We start from the raw sequence: 15323 nt of genomic DNA on the forward strand, positions 1-15323 counted from the left end.
TTCTAGATACCATAGGTGAGCACAATGATGACGATATTGTGGCTAGAGGAGATATTCTAGATACCATACGTGAGCACAATGATGACGATATTGTGGCTAGAGGAGGTATTCTAGATACCATACGTGAGCACAATGATGACGATATTGTGGCTAGAGGAGATATTATAGATACCATAGGTGAGCACAATGATGACGATATTGTGGCTAGAGGAGATATTCTAGATACCATACGTGAGCACAATGATGACGATATTGTGGCTAGAGGAGATATTCTAGATACCATACGTGAGCACAATGATGACGATATTGTGGCTAGAGGAGATATTCTAGATACCATACGTGAGCACAATGATGACGATATTGTGGCTAGAGGAGATATTATAGATACCATAGGTGAGCACAATGATGACGACATGGTGGCTAGAGGAGGTATTCTAGATACCATAGGTGAGCACAATGATGACGATATTGTGGCTAGAGGAGGTATTCTAGATACCATAGGTGAGCACAATGATGACGATATTGTGGCTAGCGGAGGTATTCTAGATACCATAGGTGAGCACAATGATGACGATATTGTGGCTAGAGGAGATATTCTAGATACCATAGGTGAGCACAACGATGACGATATTGTGGCTAGAGGAGATATTATAGATACCATAGGTGAGCACAATGATGACGACATTGTGGCTATAGGAGATATTATAGATACCATAGGTGAGCACAATGATGACGATATTGTGGCTGTAGGAGATATTATAGATACCATAGGTGAGCACAATGATGATGACATGGTGGCTAGAGGAGATATTCTAGATACCATAGGTGAGCACAATGATGATGACATGGTGGCTAGAGGAGATATTATAGATACCATAGGTGAGCACAATGATGACGATATTGTGGCTAGAGGAGATATTCTAGATACCATAGGTGAGCCCAATGATGACATGGTGGCTAGAGGAGATATTATAGATGCCATAGGTGAGCACAATGATGACGACATGGTAGCTAGAGGAGATATTCTAGATACCATAGGTGAGCACAATGATGATGACATGGTGGCTAGAGGAGATATTATAGATACCATAGGTGAGCACAATGATGACGATATTGTGGCTAGAGGAGATATTCTAGATACCATAGGTGAGCCCAATGATGACGACATTGTGGCTAGAGGAGATATTATAGATACCATAGGTGAGCCCAATGATGATGACATTGTGGCTAGAGGAGATATTCTAGATACCATAGGTGAGCACAATGATGACATGGTGGCTAGAGGAGATATTCTAGATGTCATAGGTGAGCACAATGATGACGATATTGTGGCTAGAGGAGATATTCTAGATACCATAGGTGAGCCCAATGATGACGACATTGTGGCTAGAGGAGATATTCTAGATACCATAGGTGAGCACAACGATGACGATATTGTGGCTAGAGGAGATATTATAGATACCATAGGTGAGCACAATGATGATGACATGGTGGCTAGAGGAGATATTATAGATACCATAGGTGAGCACAATGATGATGACATGGTGGCTATAGGAGATATTATAGATACCATAGGTGAGCACAACGATGACGATATTGTGGCTAGAGGAGATAGTATAGATACCATAGGTGAGCACAATGATGACGACATGGTGGCTAGAGGAGATATTCTAGATACCATAGGTGAGCACAATGATGATGACATGGTGGCTAGAGGAGATATTATAGATACCATAGGTGAGCACAATGATGACGATATTGTTGCTAGCGGAGATATTATAGATACCATACGTGAGCACAATGATGACGATATTGTTGCTAGCGGAGATATTATAGATACCATAGGTGAGCACAATGACGACATGGTGGCTAGAGGAGATATTCTAGATACCATAGGTGAGTACAATGATGACGATATTGTGGCTAGCGGAGATATTATAGATACCATAGGTGAGCACAATGATGACGACATTGTGGCTATAGGAGATATTGATACCATAGGTGAGCACAATGATGACGATATTGTGGCTATAGGAGATATTATAGATACCATAGGTGAGCACAACGATGACGATTTTGTGGCTATAGGAGATATTATAGATACCATAGGTGAGCACAATGATGACGATATTGTTGCTAGCGGAGATATTATAGATACCATAGGTGAGCACAATGATGACATGGTGGCTAGAGGAGGTATTCTAGATACCATAGGTGAGCCCAATGATGACGATATTGTGGCTAGCGGAGATATTATAGATACCATAGGTGAGCACAATGATGACGATATTGTGGCTAGAGGAGATATTCTAGATACCATACGTGAGCACAATGATGACGATATTGTGGCTAGAGGAGATATTCTAGATACCATACGTGAGCACAATGATGACGATATTGTGGCTAGAGGAGATATTATAGATACCATAGGTGAGCACAATGATGACGACATGGTGGCTAGAGGAGGTATTCTAGATACCATAGGTGAGCACAATGATGACGATATTGTGGCTAGAGGAGGTATTCTAGATACCATAGGTGAGCACAATGATGACGATATTGTGGCTAGCGGAGGTATTCTAGATACCATAGGTGAGCACAATGATGACGATATTGTGGCTAGAGGAGATATTCTAGATACCATAGGTGAGCACAACGATGACGATATTGTGGCTAGAGGAGATATTATAGATACCATAGGTGAGCACAATGATGACGACATTGTGGCTATAGGAGATATTATAGATACCATAGGTGAGCACAATGATGACGATATTGTGGCTGTAGGAGATATTATAGATACCATAGGTGAGCACAATGATGATGACATGGTGGCTAGAGGAGATATTCTAGATACCATAGGTGAGCACAATGATGATGACATCGTGGCTAGAGGAGATATTATAGATACCATAGGTGAGCACAATGATGACGATATTGTGGCTAGAGGAGATATTCTAGATACCATAGGTGAGCCCAATGATGACATGGTGGCTAGAGGAGATATTATAGATGCCATAGGTGAGCACAATGATGACGACATGGTGGCTAGAGGAGATATTCTAGATACCATAGGTGAGCACAATGATGATGACATGGTGGCTAGAGGAGATATTATAGATACCATAGGTGAGCACAATGATGACGATATTGTGGCTAGAGGAGATATTCTAGATACCATAGGTGAGCCCAATGATGACGACATTGTGGCTAGAGGAGATATTATAGATACCATAGGTGAGCCCAATGATGATGACATTGTGGCTAGAGGAGATATTCTAGATACCATAGGTGAGCACAATGATGACATGGTGGCTAGAGGAGATATTCTAGATGTCATAGGTGAGCACAATGATGACGATATTGTGGCTAGAGGAGATATTCTAGATACCATAGGTGAGCCCAATGATGACGACATTGTGGCTAGAGGAGATATTCTAGATACCATAGGTGAGCACAACGATGACGATATTGTGGCTAGAGGAGATATTATAGATACCATAGGTGAGCACAATGATGATGACATGGTGGCTAGAGGAGATATTATAGATACCATAGGTGAGCACAATGATGATGACATGGTGGCTATAGGAGATATTATAGATACCATAGGTGAGCACAACGATGACGATATTGTGGCTAGAGGAGATAGTATAGATACCATAGGTGAGCACAATGATGACGACATGGTGGCTAGAGGAGATATTCTAGATACCATAGGTGAGCACAATGATGATGACATGGTGGCTAGAGGAGATATTATAGATACCATAGGTGAGCACAATGATGACGATATTGTGGCTAGAGGAGATATTCTAGATACCATAGGTGAGCCCAGTGATGACGACATTGTGGCTAGAGGAGATATTATAGATACCATAGGTGAGCACAATGATGACGATATTGTGGCTAGAGGAGATATTCTAGATACCATAGGTGAGCCCAATGATGACGACATGGTGGCTAGAGGAGATATTCTAGATACCATAGGTGAGCACAATGATGACGATATTGTGGCTAGAGGAGATATTCTAGATACCATAGGTGAGCACAGTGATGATGACATGGTGGCTAGAGGAGATATTATAGATACCATAGGTGAGCACAATGATGATGACATGGTGGCTATAGGAGATATTATAGATACCATAGGTGAGCCCAATGATGACGACATTGTGGCTAGAGGAGATATTCTAGATACCATAGGTGAGCACAATGATGATGACATGGTGGCTAGAGGAGATATTCTAGATGCCATAGGTGAGCACAATGATGACGATATTGTGGCTAGAGGAGATATTCTAGATACCATAGGTGAGCCCAATGATGACGACATGGTGGCTAGAGGAGATATTATAGATACCATAGGTGAGCACAATGATGATGACATGGTGGCTAGAGGAGATATTATAGATACCATAGGTGAGCCCAATGATGACGACATGGTGGCTAGAGGAGATATTCTAGATGCCATAGGTGAGCACAATGATGACGATATTGTGGCTAGAGGAGATATTCTAGATACCATAGGTGAGCACAATGATGATGACATGGTGGCTAGAGGAGATATTATAGATACCATAGGTGAGCACAATGATGATGACATGGTGGCTAGAGGAGATATTCTAGATGCCATAGGTGAGCACAACGATGACGATATTGTGGCTAGAGGAGATATTATAGATACCATAGGTGAGCACAATGATGACGACATGGTGGCTAGAGGAGATATTCTAGATACCATAGGTGAGCACAATGATGACGATATTGTGGCTAGAGGAGATATTATAGATACCATAGGTGAGCACAACGATGACGATATTGTGGCTAGAGGAGATATTATAGATACCATAGGTGAGCACAACGATGATGACATTGTGGCTAGAGGAGATATTATAGATACCATAGGTGAGCACAATGATGATGACATGGTGGCTATAGGAGATATTATAGATACCATAGGTGAGCACAACGATGACGATATTGTGGCTAGAGGATATATTATAGATACCATAGGTGAGCACAACGATGACGATATTGTGGCTAGAGGAGATATTATAGATACCATAGGTGAGCACAATGATGATGACATGGTGGCTATAGGAGATATTATAGATACCATAGGTGAGCACAACGATGACGATATTGTGGCTAGAGGAGATATTATAGATACCATAGGTGAGCACAATGATGACGATATTGTGGCTAGAGGAGATATTCTAGATACCATAGGTGAGCCCAATGATGACGACATGGTGGCTAGAGGAGATATTCTAGATACCATAGGTGAGCACAATGATGACGATATTGTGGCTAGAGGAGATATTCTAGATACCATAGGTGAGCACAATGATGATGACATGGTGGCTATAGGAGATATTCTAGATACCATAGGTGAGCACAACGATGACGATATTGTGGCTAGAGGAGATATTATAGATACCATAGGTGAGCACAATGATGACGACATGGTGGCTAGAGGAGATAATTTTAGATACCATACAGTTGTGGCCAAAAGTATTGACACCCCTGCAATTCTGTCAGATAATACTCTGTTTCTTCCTGAAAATAATTGCAAACACAAATTCTTTGTTATTATCTTCATTTAATTTGTCTTAAATGAAAAAACACAAAAGAGAATGAAGCAAAAAGCAAAACATTGATCATTTCACACAAAACTCCAAAAATGGGCCGGACAAAAGTATTGGCACCCTCAGCCTAATACTTGGTTGCACAACCTTTAGCCAAAATAACTGCTACCAACCACTTCCGGTAACCATCAATGAGTTTCTTACAATGCTCTGCTGGAATTTTAGACCATTCTTCTTTGGCAAACTGCTCCAGGTCCCTGATATTTGAAGGGTGCCTTCTCCAAACTGCCATTTTTAGATCTCTCCACAGGTGTTCTATGGGATTCAGGTCTGGACTCATTGCTGGCCACCTTAGAAGTCTCCAGTGCTTTCTCTCAAACCATTTTCTAGTGATTTTTGAAGTGTGTTTTGGGTCATTGTCCTGCTGGAAGACCCATGACCTTTGAGGGAGACCCAGCTTTCTCACACTGGGCCCTACATTATGCTGCAAAATTTGTTGGTAGTCTTCAGACTTCATAATGCCATGCACACGGTCAAGCAGTCCAGTGCCAGAGGAAGAAAAGCAACCCCAAAACATCAGGGAACCTCCGCCATGTTTGACTGTAGGGACTGTGTTCTTTTCTTTGAATGCCTCTTTTTTTTCTCCTGTAAACTCTATGTTGATGCCTTTGCCCAAAAAGCTCTACTTTTGTCTCCTCTGACCAGAGAACATTCTTCCAAAACGTTTTAGGCTTTTTCAGGTAAGTTTTGGCAAACTCCAGCCTGGCTTTTTTATGTCTCGGTGTAAGAAGTGGGGTCTTCCTGGGTCTCCTACCATACAGTCCCCTTTCATTCAGACGCCGACGGATAGTACGGGTTGACACTGTTGTACCCTCGGACTGCAGGGCAGCTTGAACTTGTTTGGATGTTAGTCGAGGTTCTTTATCCAACATCCGCACAATCTTGCGTTGAAATCTCTTGTCAATTTTTCTTTTCCGGCCACATCTAGGGAGGTTAGCCACAGTGCCATGGGCTTTACACTTCTTGAGGACACTGCGCACGGTAGACACAGGAACATTCTGGTCTTTGGAGATGGACTTGTAGCCTTGAGATTGCTCATGCTTCCTCACAATTTGGTTTCTCAAGTCCTCGGACAGTTCTTTGGTCTTCTTTCTTTTCTCCATGCTCAATGTGGTACACACAAGGACACAGGACAGAGGTTGAGTCAACTTTAATCCATGTCAACTGGCTGCAAGTGTGATTTAGTTATTGCCAACACCTGTTAGGTGCCACAGGTAAGTTACAGGTGCTGTTAATTACACAAATTAGAGAAGCATCACATGATTTTTCCAACAGTGCCAATACTTTTGTCCACCCTCTTTTTTATGTTTGGTGCGGAATTATATCCAATTTGGCTTTAGGACAATTCTTTTTGTGTTTTTTCATTTAAGACAAATTTAAATGAAGATAACAAAGAATTTGTGTTTGCAATCATTTACAGGAAGAAACTGAGTATTATCTGACAAAAGTGCAGGGGTGTCAATACTTTTGGCCACAACTGTACATGTCACAGCTCACCCCCCCCCCACATACACAGATGAACTGTGACAGGTTGCCTCCTCTGCACAGTAGGCTATGTGCGCACGTATGCAGATAATTTCTGCATAATAACAGGACTCCTTCCCAGAAAACGCGCGTTTTTGCCGCACATCCCCAGACACATAGAAAATTGCCAGAAATGCGGAATTTACCGCGAAATTAATGAGCATGCTGCGGTACAAAACGCATAAATATGCACAAAAAGTGCAAAATGCATTAAAATGAATGGGAAGCTTCTTTTAAGCGTTTTTTGAGCAGATTTTTTGTAAAAACGCGAAAAAAAAAGCTGTGTGTGAACACAGCTTAATAGATGTCACAGCTCGTCTCCTCTGCACAAAAATAGATGGTACAGCTCGCCTCTGCACAATAGATGGCGCAACTCGCCTCCTCTGTACAGTAATAGATGGCACATCTCTCATCTGCACAGTCATAGATGGCACAGCTCGCCTTCTCTGCACAGTCATAGATGGCACAGCTCGCCTCCTCTATACAGTAATAGATGGCACAGCTCGCCTTCTCTGCACAGTAATAGATGACACAGCTCGCCTCCTCCGTACAGTAATAGATGGCACAGCTCTCATCTGCACAGTCATAGATGGCACAGCTCGCCTTCTCTGCACAGTAATAGATGGTGCAAAACAACAATATCAAGTGATAGCTTAATGTGGACTAAAGCAGTGACAGCTACCCACTCGCCCTGAGGAAGCACGCTCGCTTCATTTTGCTTACAGTAATAGATGGCACAGCTCGTCTCCCCGTACAGTAATAGATGGCACAGCTCGTCTCCTCCGTACAGTAATAGATGACACAGCTCGTCTCCTCCGTACAGTAATAGATGGCACAGCTCGTCTCCTCCGTACAGTAATAGATGGCACAGCTCGTCTCCGTACAGTAATAGATGGCACAGCTCGTCTCCGTACAGTAATAGATGGCACAGCTCGTCTCCTCCGTACAGTAATAGATGGCACAGCTCGTCTCCTCCGTACAGTAATAGATGGCACAGCTCGTCTCCTCTGCACAGTAATAGATGGCACAGCTCGTCTCCTCCGCACAGTAATAGATGGCACAGCTCGTCTCCTCCGTACAGTAATAGATGGCACAGCTCGTCTCCTCTGCACAGTAATAGATGGCACAGCTCGTCTCCTCTGCACAGTAATAGATGGCACAGCTCGTCTCCTCTGCACAGTAATAGATGGCACAGCTCGTCTCCTCTGCACAGTAATAGATGGCACAGCTCGTCTCCTCTGCACAGTAATAGATGGCACAGCTCGTCTCCTCTGCACAGTAATAGATGGCACAGCTCGTCTCCTCTGCACAGTAATAGATGGCACAGCTCGTCTCCTCTGCACAGTAATAGATGGCACAGCTCGTCTCCTCTGCACACTAATAGATGGCACAGCTCGTCTCCTCTGCACAGTAATAGATGACACAGCTCGTCTCCTCTGCACAGTAATAGATGGCACAGCTCGTCTCCTCTGCACAGTAATAGATGGCACAGCTCGTCTCCTCTGCACAGTAATAGATGGCACAGCTCGTCTCCTCTGCACAGTAATAGATGGCACAGCTCGTCTCCTCTGCACAGTAATAGATGGCACAGCTTGTCTCCTCTGCACAGTAATAGATGGCACAGCTCGTCTCCTCTGCACAGTAGTAGATGGCACAGCTCGTCTCCTCTGCACAGTAGTAGATGACACAGCTCACCCCCTCTGCACAGTAATAGATGACACAGCTCATCTACTCTGCACAGTAGTAGATGGCACAGCTCACCCCCTATGCACAGTAATAATGACACAGCTCGTGTCCTCTGCACAATAGTAGATGGCACAACAGGTCTCCTCCGTACAGTAATAGATGGCACATCTCGCCTCCTCTGCACAATAGTAGATGGCACAGCTCGTCTGCTCCGTACAGTAATAGATGGCACAGCTCGTCTCCTCTGCACAGTAATAGATGGCACAGCACGTCTCCTCTGCACAGTAATAGATGGCACAGCTCATCTCCTCTGCACAGTAATAGATGGCACAGCTCCTCTCCTCCGTACAGTAATGGATGACACAGCTCACCCCCTTTGCACAGAAATAGATGACACAGCTCATCTACTCTGCACAGTAGTAGATGGCACAGCTCACCCCCTATGCACAGTAATAATGACACAGCTCGTTTCCTCTGCACAATAGTAGATGGCACAGCTCGTCTGCTCCGTACAGTAATAGTTGGCACAGCTCGTCTCCTCTGCACAGTAATAGATGGCACAGCACGTCTCCTCTGCACAGTAATAGATGGCACAGCTCATCTCCTCTGCACAGTAATAGATGGCACAGCTCATCTCCTCCGTACAGTAATGGATGACACAGCTCACCCCCTTTGCACAGTAATAGATGACACAGCTCATCTACTCTGCACAGTAGTAGATGGCACAGCTCACCCCCTATGCACAGTAATAATGACACAGCTCGTTTCCTCTTCACAATAGTAGATGGCACAACAGGTCTCCTCCGTACAGTAATAGATGGCACATCTCGCTTCCTCTGCACAATAGTTGTCACAGCTCGTCTCCTCCGTACATAGATGGCACAGCTAGTCTCCTCTGCACAGTAATAGATGGCACAGCTCGTCTCCTCTGCACAGTAATAGATGACACAGCTCACCCCTTCTGCACAGTAATAGATGACACAGCTCGTCTCCTCTGCACAATAGTAGATGGCACAGCGGGTCTCCTCCGTACAGTAATAGATGGCACAGCTCGTCTCCTCCGTACAGTAATAGATGGCACAGCTCGTCTCCTCCGTACAGTAATAGATGGCACAGCTCGTCTCCTCCGTACAGTAATAGATGGCACAGCTCGTCTCCTCCGTACAGTAATAGATGGCACGGCTCGTCTCCTCCGTACAGTAATAGATGGCACGGCTCGTCTCCTCCGTACAGTAATAGATGGCACGGCTCGTCTCCTCCGTACAGTAATAGATGGCACAGCTCGTCTCCTCCGTACAGTAATAGATGGCACAGCTCGTCTCCTCCGTACAGTAATAGATGACACAGCTCGTCTCCTCTGCACAATAGTAGATGGCACAGCGGGTCTCCTCCGTACAGTAATAGATGGCACAGCTCGTCTCCTCCGTACAGTAATAGATGGCACAGCTCGTCTCCTCCGTACAGTAATAGATGGCACAGCTCGTCTCCTCCGTACAGTAATAGATGACACAGCTCGTCTCCTCCGTACAGTAATAGATGGCACAGCTCGTCTCCTCCGTACATAGATGGCACAGCTAGTCTCCTCTGCACAGTAATAGATGGCACAGCTCGTCTCCTCCGTACAGTAATAGATGGCACAGCTCGTCTCCTCTGCACAGTAATAGATGGCACAGCTCGTCTCCTCTGCACAGTAATAGATGGCACAGCTCGTCTCCTCTGCACAGTAATAGATGGCACAGCTCGTCTCCTCTGCACAGTAATAGATGGCACAGCTCGTCTCCTCTGCACAGTAATAGATGGCACAGCTCGTCTCCTCTGCACAGTAATAGATGGCACAGCTCGTCTCCTCTGCACACTAATAGATGGCACAGCTCGTCTCCTCTGCACAGTAATAGATGACACAGCTCGTCTCCTCTGCACAGTAATAGATGGCACAGCTCGTCTCCTCTGCACAGTAATAGATGGCACAGCTCGTCTCCTCTGCACAGTAATAGATGGCACAGCTCGTCTCCTCTGCACAGTAATAGATGGCACAGCTCGTCTCCTCTGCACAGTAATAGATGGCACAGCTTGTCTCCTCTGCACAGTAATAGATGGCACAGCTCGTCTCCTCTGCACAGTAGTAGATGGCACAGCTCGTCTCCTCTGCACAGTAGTAGATGACACAGCTCACCCCCTCTGCACAGTAATAGATGACACAGCTCATCTACTCTGCACAGTAGTAGATGGCACAGCTCACCCCCTATGCACAGTAATAATGACACAGCTCGTGTCCTCTGCACAATAGTAGATGGCACAACAGGTCTCCTCCGTACAGTAATAGATGGCACATCTCGCCTCCTCTGCACAATAGTAGATGGCACAGCTCGTCTGCTCCGTACAGTAATAGATGGCACAGCTCGTCTCCTCTGCACAGTAATAGATGGCACAGCACGTCTCCTCTGCACAGTAATAGATGGCACAGCTCATCTCCTCTGCACAGTAATAGATGGCACAGCTCCTCTCCTCCGTACAGTAATGGATGACACAGCTCACCCCCTTTGCACAGAAATAGATGACACAGCTCATCTACTCTGCACAGTAGTAGATGGCACAGCTCACCCCCTATGCACAGTAATAATGACACAGCTCGTTTCCTCTGCACAATAGTAGATGGCACAGCTCGTCTGCTCCGTACAGTAATAGTTGGCACAGCTCGTCTCCTCTGCACAGTAATAGATGGCACAGCACGTCTCCTCTGCACAGTAATAGATGGCACAGCTCATCTCCTCTGCACAGTAATAGATGGCACAGCTCATCTCCTCCGTACAGTAATGGATGACACAGCTCACCCCCTTTGCACAGTAATAGATGACACAGCTCATCTACTCTGCACAGTAGTAGATGGCACAGCTCACCCCCTATGCACAGTAATAATGACACAGCTCGTTTCCTCTTCACAATAGTAGATGGCACAACAGGTCTCCTCCGTACAGTAATAGATGGCACATCTCGCTTCCTCTGCACAATAGTTGTCACAGCTCGTCTCCTCCGTACATAGATGGCACAGCTAGTCTCCTCTGCACAGTAATAGATGGCACAGCTCGTCTCCTCTGCACAGTAATAGATGACACAGCTCACCCCTTCTGCACAGTAATAGATGACACAGCTCGTCTCCTCTGCACAATAGTAGATGGCACAGCGGGTCTCCTCCGTACAGTAATAGATGGCACAGCTCGTCTCCTCCGTACAGTAATAGATGGCACAGCTCGTCTCCTCCGTACAGTAATAGATGGCACAGCTCGTCTCCTCCGTACAGTAATAGATGGCACAGCTCGTCTCCTCCGTACAGTAATAGATGGCACGGCTCGTCTCCTCCGTACAGTAATAGATGGCACGGCTCGTCTCCTCCGTACAGTAATAGATGGCACGGCTCGTCTCCTCCGTACAGTAATAGATGGCACAGCTCGTCTCCTCCGTACAGTAATAGATGGCACAGCTCGTCTCCTCCGTACAGTAATAGATGACACAGCTCGTCTCCTCTGCACAATAGTAGATGGCACAGCGGGTCTCCTCCGTACAGTAATAGATGGCACAGCTCGTCTCCTCCGTACAGTAATAGATGGCACAGCTCGTCTCCTCCGTACAGTAATAGATGGCACAGCTCGTCTCCTCCGTACAGTAATAGATGGCACAGCTCGTCTCCTCCGTACAGTAATAGATGACACAGCTCGTCTCCTCCGTACAGTAATAGATGGCACAGCTCGTCTCCTCCGTACATAGATGGCACAGCTAGTCTCCTCTGCACAGTAATAGATGGCACAGCTCGTCTCCTCTGCACAGTAATAGATGACACAGCTCACCCCCTCTGCACAGTAATAGATGACACAGCTCGTCTCCTCTGCACAATAGTAGATGGCACAGCGGGTCTCCTCCGTACAGTAATAGATGGCACAGCTCGCCTCCTCTGCACAATAGTAGATGGCACCGCTCGTCTCCTCCGTACAGTAATAGATGGCACAGCTCGTCTCCTCTGCACAGTAATAGATGGCACAGCTCGTCTCCTCTGCACAGTAATAGGTGGCGCAGCTCGTCTCCTCTGCACAGTAATAGATGGCACTGCTCGCCTCCTCTGCACAGTAATAGATTGCGCAGCTCGTCTCCTCTGCACAGTAATAGATGGCACAGCTCGTCTCCTCTGCACAGTAATAGGTGGCGCAGCTCGTCTCCTCCGTACAGTAATAGATGGCACCGCTCGTCTCCTCCGTACAGTAATAGATGGCACAGCTCGTCTCCTCTGCACAGTAATAGATGGCACAGCTCGTCTCCTCTGCACAGTAATAGATGGCGCCGCTCGCCTCCTCTGCACAATAGTAGATGGCACAGCTCGTCTCCTCCGTACAGTAATACATGGCACAGCTCGTCTCCTCTGCACAGTAATAGATGGCACAGCTCGTCTCCTCTGCACAGTAATAGGTGGCGCAGCTTGTCTCCTCTGCACAGTAATAGATGGCACTGCTCGCCTCCTCTGCACAATAGTAGATGGCACAGCGGGTCTCCTCCGTACAGTAATAGATGACACAGCTCGTCTACTCTGCACAGTAATAGATGACACAGCTCGTCTACTCTGCATAGTAGTAGATGGCACAGCTCACCCCCTCTGCAAAGTAATAGATGACACAGCTCTTCTACTCTGCACAGTAATAGATAACACAGCTCGTCTCCTCTGCACAGTAGTAAATGGCACAGCTCGCCTTCTCTGCACAGGACAATGCTTACAATCCTGCTTCTCTCCCCCAGGACTCTCTGAAGCCGGCGTTCACCGTGTCCAACCTTCCCGGCACTTCCAGCATCCAGACGGCCCCCACCACCTCCACCTCCATGCAGGTCACCAGCGGCCACTCCTTCCCCATAACCAACTACCTGACACCGGTCACCAGCGCCAACGGGACAATCCTGAAGACTGAGGGCGGGGCCATGAGCTCCGGCGGTCTCATGCAGCTCCCCACCGGCTTCACACTGATGTCTGGTAAGTCTTCTGCCCTCACCCCCTAACTCTGAAATCGGGGGCATCAGGTGATGAACTCTCCTCTACAGCAGGAGGCGCTGTCGCTCAACAAGTGCCGGTGCAGGCAATCCAGGTGCACCCCGCCACCCAGGCGTCCCCGTCCAGTGACAGCGGCTCTGACCTGGTGCAGACATCATCCAGTGGGACAGGTGAGTGGTAGGTGGTGGTTGGTGGGTAGGTGGTAATCTGTGGGTGGTTGGTGGGTGGGTGGTGGTCTGTAGGCAGTGGGTGGGTGGTGGGCTGCAGGCAGTGGGCGGGTGGTGGGCTGTAGGCAGGCAGTGGGCGGGTGGTGGGCTGTAGGCAGGTGGTGGGCTGTAGGCGGGTGGTGGGCTGCAGGCAGGCAGTGGGCGAGTGGTGGTCTGTAGGTGGGTGGTGGACGGGTGGTGTCTGTATGTGGGTGGTGGGCTGCAGGCAGTGGGCGGGTGGTGGGCTGTAGGCAGGCAGTGGGCGGGTGGTGGTCTGTAGGCAGGCAGTGGGCGGGTTGTGCGCTGTAGGTGGGTGGTGGGCTGTAGGCAGGCAGTGGGTAGGTGGTGAGCTGTGGGTGGTGGGCTGTAGGGAGGCAGTGGGCGGGTGGTGGCTGTAGGCAGGCAGTGGGCGGGTGGTGCGCTGTAGGCAGGCAGTGGGCGGGTGGTGGGCTGCAGGCAGTGGGCGGGTGGTGGGCAGGCAGGTGGTGGGCTGTGGGCGGGTGGTGGCCTGTGGGCAGGCAGTGGGCGGGTGGTGAGCTGTGGGTGGTGGCTGTAGGGAGGCAGTGGGCGGGTGGTGGCTGTGGGCGGGTGGTGCGCTGTAGTTGGGTGGTGGGCTGTAGGCAGGCAGTGGGTAGGTGGTGGGCTGCAGGTGGTGGGCTGTGGGCTGTGGTCAGGCAGTAGGTGGGTGGTGGGCTGTGGTCAGGCAGTAGGTGGGTGGTGGGCTGTGGTCAGGCAGTGGGCGGGTGGTGGGCTGTAGGTGGGTGGTGGGCTGTGGGCGACACCACGGCCTCTGGTCTCATGCCACGTCTCCTCTGTCAGTGACCCTCCCTGCTGCTATCATGACCTCCTCCGTGCCCACCACCGTCAGCGGCCACATGATGTACCCCAGCCCACACGCCGTCATGTATGCTCCCACTCAGGGATTGGCAGATGGGAGCCTGGCAGTGCTCAATGCCTTCTCGTCGGGCCCCCCGATGCAGGTGTCCCACTCCCAGGACCAGGGTAAGGTGGACTGACCATGTGATGGGGGTTGTTGCCTGCTCTGCTGGGGCTTGTGGTGCATGTGTGCCCCTGACTCTCCTTTTCCTTAGGTGGCGTACAGCAGGTTTTCCTCACCGCGCCGTCCGGCACTGTCCAGATTCCTGTGTCTGCAGTGTCGCTTCACCAGGTTGGTCTGCCACCTTGTGCTGCCCCCTAGAGCCGTGTGCTGAGTGCTGCGTCTGACCTGTA

General features: G+C 48.0%; 1 protein-coding gene across 5 annotated transcripts in view; it reads left to right on the forward strand.

Annotated features, from left to right (window-relative positions):
• SRF (serum response factor) overlaps positions 1-15323 on the forward strand; it is a 38120-nt gene that overhangs the window by 18458 nt on the left and 4339 nt on the right. For 4 of the 5 annotated variants that reach the window (XM_073563513.1, XM_073563517.1, XM_073563515.1 and 1 more), the window contains exons 3-6: positions 13641-13869; positions 13938-14057; positions 14913-15095; positions 15185-15261. In XM_073563513.1, the coding sequence (XP_073419614.1) occupies positions 13641-13869; positions 13938-14057; positions 14913-15095; positions 15185-15261 (609 nt within the window). The remainder of the gene's footprint in view (positions 1-13640; positions 13870-13937; positions 14058-14912; positions 15096-15184; positions 15262-15323) is intronic. The other variant, XM_073563514.1, reaches the window with a different exon arrangement.

Source organism: Dendrobates tinctorius, unplaced genomic scaffold (assembly GCF_039654945.1).
Source record: "Dendrobates tinctorius isolate UK_male_01 unplaced genomic scaffold, ASM3965494v1 ptg000393l, whole genome shotgun sequence".
Classification (NCBI taxonomy): domain Eukaryota; kingdom Metazoa; phylum Chordata; class Amphibia; order Anura; family Dendrobatidae; genus Dendrobates; species Dendrobates tinctorius.